At 41.4% G+C, this 6,839-nt stretch overlaps 1 protein-coding gene across 1 annotated transcript; it reads left to right on the top strand.

Moving 5' to 3' along the window:
• The first annotated feature begins 4,066 nt into the window (after positions 1 to 4,066).
• LOC131260984 (mediator of RNA polymerase II transcription subunit 19) lies at positions 4,067 to 5,408 on the top strand. Its single transcript, XM_058262853.1, has 4 exons — positions 4,067 to 4,332; positions 4,431 to 4,579; positions 4,654 to 4,761; positions 4,842 to 5,408. The coding sequence occupies exons 1-4, from the start codon at positions 4,116 to 4,118 to the stop codon at positions 5,124 to 5,126; spliced, it is 759 nt and encodes a 252-aa protein (XP_058118836.1). The 5' UTR covers positions 4,067 to 4,115; the 3' UTR covers positions 5,127 to 5,408.
• The last annotated feature ends 1,431 nt before the right edge of the window (positions 5,409 to 6,839 follow it).

The following is a 6,839-nucleotide window of genomic DNA, read 5'->3' as shown; positions in this document are numbered from 1 at the left end:
TCGTACCTTCGACACCGTCGCTAATTGTGTGGATTTGCGTCGGAAATAGGTTCCGAATGTGCTGTCACATACTTTTATGTGTCTTGTAAATACTCGTCCTGCTCCGACAGCATGAAACGTATCGACGCAAATGATAACTCACTAAAACTGAAAGAAAATACTCAATCCTTCCTACGCTTCTCAGCTTGGTTTCAGCAAACATCCTTTGTGTACGATCATTTTTGCAAAATGTTACGACATTTTCCAAACATTTTCTTTATCTCTTTTGATTTAGCTAATTTAACGTCATACTCCTACCGTGTGTTAATTTAAAGTTCAATTGCTCGGTTCAACAGCTCGATTGGGCACTTACGATGTGTGTATGTACAGATAAATATAAACTACAAGTTTTCTTTGGTTTGTTTTTAATTCAGGCCGTAGCAACTGCTCTTGGTTGATTGGTTGGAAAATTATAACGTCCAATTTTAATTCCACACGTTAAATAAGTTATAGTTCGTATACACCCGTGAAGCATGGTCGATTGTAAGATTCGATTTATATAATGTACTTGTGTCCTACCCTATCAACACGTGTACACCAGCGTCGGAAAGGACATGCAACAATGGAGGAATAATCGAGCTATAAATCATGTAAAAAATAAAACAAGTCAAGCACTGTGCATGAAGGTGTTTAAATTTTTCTGGAGTCTTAACAATTCCTTAACAATAGCATATTCGGGTCTTTATATTATAGCCTGGTTGAAAAAGAACTCGTGATATAGGGATTGACTGTAAGTTGTCTTGTTCAATGTATGCTTTGCATGCAATTGGTACGTGTCTCGGCTAGAAGAGCCCAGCGCCGGTAATACACTGCGTCCCAAAATGATAGCCTCACCCAGTTTTTTCACTCATATGCTATTTTAAAAGATCGCAAGGTAAAATAAACGACAAAAACATAATTCTTAATCTAAAAGAAATGTGTTTCAGTTCTACTTTATCAGAAAAATATTTTATTATAACATTTTGGTCAAAAATTTAAAAAATGCAGTGTCCCACAATGATAGCCTCACTTCAAAAATCATTCAAATTAACAAAGCAACCCAGTTCTCAGCCACGTCATCAGTTACCAAAAGTAATTTTTAAGTTCTCCTACTTCAATTTGTAATTAAATTTGAACATTGGAAGCGGAAAACAACTCTAGGAACGAGAAAAAAGTCAAATTGATGCTTATCGCTTTATTTATTTATTTATTTGGTTTAGTGTTTGTCTGGCATAAGCAGCCCTGACAACTTAAAAGTAACTTAAAAATAATTCACAATTTTCACTTGATACAACATAGAGACACATTAGACGCAGAAGAGTCGCAGGAATAACATATTATAGACGTTTTACGCTCGTAGCAACAACAACTTATCTTTAAAATTTGAAGCTGATTGGCTAAAGTCGAAATGTTCCGCGTAGTTATTAAATGTCACAGCCATAGCTTGCAGAGGTGAATTTGCGGCATAGGCTGTCCTGCTAAAAGGAACACGTAGAATGGTCATGTGCCGCAATGGACGTAAGGGGGCATTAAATTGAACCATACTCAAAAGAATCGGAGCATCTATATCGTTTTGAATAATTTTCGCAATGAAGACAGCCTGGGCAACACTACGACGATGCTCCAAAGTTTGGAGACCCAGCAAAAGGCATCGAGTATTATAGTCCAGGGTCTCAGCATTTTGCCAGTTAAGACGTCTAATAACAATTTTTGTGAAGCGGCGTTGTACAGATCCGCTTTAATGGCAAGTCAAATCATGAGATTGGTGTGCTAATAAATAGATTCACAAACGTCATTAACGATTATGTAAAAGATTCCCGCTAATATGGGCTTCACAAGTCTTCAAAATCTTTCCTCGCGTGATAATCGGAGGATTTGTTAAGTTGCTTTCAATTCAACCACAGGTTGCAGTAGGACGATTTCTGGTTGAATGTGCACAAAAATGCTGTGTTGCGAGCTTTGAATTCATGTTCTGATATTGTAAGAGAGTCCATGAAGAAAGTTTCAGCCCTCAAACTTCACCAAAAAGTCGCTAGATTGGAGTTTGCTAAAGAACATATGACTTGGAAGAATGAGTGAAGAAACGTAAGTTGTCACTTTGTAGTCTTATTCAAATTTTAAATTAATAATTCATGTTAGGTAGATTATAATGATGAAAAAAAGTTAAATATTGATGGATCGGATAATTACATCCATTACTGGCGAGATTTGAGACGATAGCACGATTTTTCTATCGTCGCAATTTTCAAGGTGATTCGGTCATGATTTGGGCTGCGTTCAGCGGTCATAGTAGAAGTGAATTGGCTCTTGTGTCAACACGTATCAACAGCGATATGGGTAAAATCTCAAAAATTCCACTGCGGTGCCTCCCAAAAAAAAAAATTATTGGTAGGTTATGAGGAGTCCATGCCTACCAAAAATACACTTGGCAAGGTTCTTTTAAGTAGGCATGTATACCTTTGGTCCGGGGGTCCGCGACAGCCGAGCGGTAGCGCCGGTTCGAAAATCGGCCCATGAGGCCGGGGCTCACCACCTCGACGGCGTGGGTTCGAATCCCAACCGTGACCGGACCCTCCCCTGTACGAGAGGACTGACTATCCACGTACAACAGGGAAACAAGTCTCGTAAGCCCTTAACGAGGGCAGGCATGACCGAGTGGTCGTTACGCCAAGAAGAAGTATACCTTTGGTAGGAAAGTGCAGCAAGGTTCTCCTTGGGACGGGCCCCCTTATTTCACAAACTTATTACAAACTCCCTTTTTCGTTAGACATAGCGCAGTCCGCATGCTGCGCTCGCTGCGGGCGCGCCGCCGTTTCAAACTCATTGGTTAATGATGTGTATCTTGTTCAGTTTAACCAATTAGTTCAAACCATTAGAGCTTCTAACGGAAATTCAACGGTTCAAATATTCAACCTGTATTTATGTGCCTCCTATTGCATAACTTTCAGGCGCACAACTGTTCAAATACTCGCAGGTCGAATTTAACGAATTAATGTGGTATAATCCCAAATGAAGCCCCCCCGTCGCCGCATCGTCGTCATTTTTTCAACATGTGCGCCTGAAAGTATGCAATAGGTGGCACATCAATTCAGTTTGAATATTTTAACAGCTGAATTTCCGTTAGAAGCTGTAATGACTTGAACTAATCGGTTAAACTGAGCAAGATGGAGATCATAAACCAATGAGTTGGACTGAAGAAATGAGTTTGAAACGGCGGCGCGCCCGCAGCGAGCGCAGCGAGCGGACTGCGCTAGGTCTACCGAAAAAGGGAGTTTGTTATAAATTTGTGAAATAAGGGGGGCCCGTGGGCCCCCCTCATACCGCACCCCTAGGTTGATGGCGTAGCCGAATTTTCATACACTCATGTAAGTAATGCATGAGGGAGTTTATGTTGTACATCCTTTCCAGTATAATCATCATCTTCAAATTAATGAGAATTCAATTCAAACGGTTTACACAACGGCATTTGTTTCACCAATTGCATACCTTTAAGGTGCATCCGCTCACAAATGGTGTAGCCACAACAGCGATTTCGGCTGGGGGGGCTTCATTTGGGATTTTACCATTAATGTATCAACAATTCCATACGTTTAGGTATATCGTCGCGCAAGAGGTGTCGGCACGACCGAAACAACGAACGCCGTGAGCTATTTACTCTTTCAAAAAATCACCTTCTTTTGTTAAAATAAATCGCCGTACAGAAGCTGATCGCAGATTATAAACCCGCGTGCAAAACGGAAAAACTGTCAAACCTACGGTCGTTGCTTCTAGTGATGGCAATGGCCGCTCCGAGAATGATTTAAAGCTTTAAGCTCCGATTTATAAAAGGAGTATATCGTTTTTATGAGTAAAACAAAAGTTTTCATTGATATTTCTTCGTTTACTTTTACATATAAATATTTATTTGTCGCTTTTCATTATACTCGAATGTTGATTATAATCAAACTAATTTTGAGACCGCATTGAATCGCTCCCCATAAGGATCGGATGAAACCAATCGCTCCGGCTCCGATGTCCCATCTCTACTTGGCTTATTGGTTCAGCGACGGTGATATCTAGTTTACGTGATTTGTGGACCGTGTATCACCAGCGCAGCAATGTACAACAATTACGGCAACGCGATGACGACGGACCAGTTCCGCAAGGTAGAACAATACTCGCCAAAATCGTCCCCCCGTGCTGGAGGGGCCGGTGGCCGATCACCCGTTGTCGCCCGCCAGGATTCCTCCGGCACGCTCAAAACCACCATTCAGCTCGGCAAAAACCCTTCGATACTGCACAGTGGACCATTTTACTTAATGAAGGAACCACCAGGTATGCAGGAGAAGTCCACCGTCGACAATAATTTCATTTGTTTGGCCACCGAACTGAGCTGTCTCATCTTGCGTTTTGTGTGTTTTTTGTTTCCACAGGAGAAGGTGAACTAACGGGGGCCACAAACCTGATGGCACATTATGGCTTAGAGCATTCGTATAGTAAATTTAGTGGTAAGAAGGTTAAGGAACAGCTATCATCATTTCTCCCGAATTTACCTGGCGTCATCGATGGACCAGGACATCTCGTAAGTGTTTTCCCTTTGGCCGTCCAGAAATGCTTCAAACAACGACTGCTGACAACCTTTTCTTTCGTTCGTAGGATAATAGTTCCCTTCGAAGTGTGATCGAAAAACCACCCATTGTTGGCAAAGAACTGCTTCCACTTACCAGCGTTCAGCTGGCCGGATTCCGCCTGCATCCAGGACCGGTAAGACAATCACGAGTTCTTTATGCGCGTTATGACCACATTACTCCTAATATAACATATTCCTTTTGCTATTGTTTTAGCTTCCGGAGCAGTACAAACACCTGAAAACCGCACCAACTAGAAAGCATAAGAATAAGCATAAGAAACACAAACACAAGGACGGTGTGGCACCGCCGGAACAGTCCGCACTGGAAGCAGCCGGGCTCGATACTCACGAGAAGAAGCACAAAAAGCAGAAAAGACACGAAGACGACAAGGAGCGCAAGAAGCGGAAAAAGGAGAAAAAGCGTAAAAAGCAGCGCCATAGTCCGGAGCATCCGGGTGGTGGCGCCACCTCCGTGCCACCGCAAACGCAAGTCTATTAAAGAAACAAATTCATAGTGAACCGATCGATAAGCTGGCAACGGGAGCAAATCTGATCATCTACAACTCGAGCGCCTACTACCATCGGGAAATGTCGTACGAAACCTCATCTTACACACGAATGGTAAACTATGCTGTGCAGTAGTCGGACCAAAATATCGCCCTTAATTATTCCTTGGCGTCACTTCCAATGCACGAATGCAGTACCGTACGTCGGGCTTACATTTTTTCGGAAATAGTTGAAAGGATGTGCTGGAACCAAAAACAAACATAAATTGCCTCAATCTACGACTCCAGCGATCGGAAAAACATGCTAAACAAGCAACTTCCGGCAAATAGCTTGTTTGATTGTATGTTTTTTTTTTATTTTGTACGACGTATTTTCTCCATCTCTCTATGTGGCGCTATCCAAATTCTTGGCGTTGATCGAACGAAGTCATCCAAAGGATGGTTACTTGAAGGTCATCCGAACACGTTGATTACTCTTAGTGCCACCACCAACTTGAGGCCAAATGTTGTTGGTGGTTCACATGCAAGCGAATAGTGAACGGGACCATAGCGACAGATGGATTCGAGTTCGGGTTGTATTATGCTGGGTTCAACGTTTAACGACGGGAATGCCAAGATTGTTTTATTTACAGAAAATCTCTTCCTCTACAGAGTTTGCACTTGCAAACGATAATTATACGTCGTTTTGTTAAAATATGTACATTAACATTATTTGCAGATGAAATATTCACTTCCCGCTTTTTTCCCACCTCACCCATACTTGGGAGGCTAGCAAAGAGACGCCAATTGCCAATCAACGTCCCTTATTTGTGCCTCGAAAAAAAAAATTAATCACATTGTTGCCCTTTGAACTTTGTGCCACACATACACACACACTGACACACCTTTTCCCAATATCCATTCACTTTTCGATACACGATTTCGTTTGACGGTTGTATATTATGTTGTAAGAATACCATAGTCCGTAAGAATGGGGGAATGTGTATGTAGATGGGAGGAAACAAGCGTGGGAAGGAATCGAGAAAAGGAAGTGTATCAGTAAGGGCTTCTTGTGAGGCTACTTGGAAGATGGAAAGGACAAACAAGAGAAGAACTGCGGTGCAGCAGAGTCCATCCATTGTGGTTGCAATATCAGGTGCCTGGACGATAAAATGTATGTAAAGATGATTGTGTAAGAGAAACGGAGAGAGGGATAATGTTACGCGGATGCAGTGAAGAGGTAGCTGGGGTCGTTTTCAATGTTTCAGTACCGGGGTGGGCCGCATAAATTAACCATGCCGGCGGATGGGCAATATTCCGATTGTGTATTGATGGTAAATCACGACGAACGATCAACTGATAACAAATCAACAAAACAAAACAAAACAAACAAAAAGATAAAAACTACCACAAAACCAATGTTAAATTGTAGGGAAACTTATTAGTAGTGAAACGAAGAGGAAAAGAAAACACAAAAAAAGAACACGCCCTTTGTATTTATAATCATAATAACGTGGAATTATTCAACTTTTATAATTTCCTATATTTTAGCAATAAACACGACGGTGGAAAATGAACACAAAAACGAAGACAACGGCTTTGGGATGGCTTTTTTATCGCGATGTTGAATCCGAAAACATACGCCAGAGTAAAAGAATCGTGGAGTCGTGTATTTCATTTTCATAATTTCATTTATTGATTTTTTTTGTTTTCATTTTTTTCCAGAG

Source organism: Anopheles coustani, chromosome 3 (assembly GCF_943734705.1).
Source record: "Anopheles coustani chromosome 3, idAnoCousDA_361_x.2, whole genome shotgun sequence".
Taxonomy (NCBI): Eukaryota; Metazoa; Arthropoda; class Insecta; order Diptera; family Culicidae; genus Anopheles; species Anopheles coustani.
The sequence above is the reverse complement of the archived record's forward strand: the minus strand, read 5'-3'. Positions and strand labels throughout refer to the sequence as shown.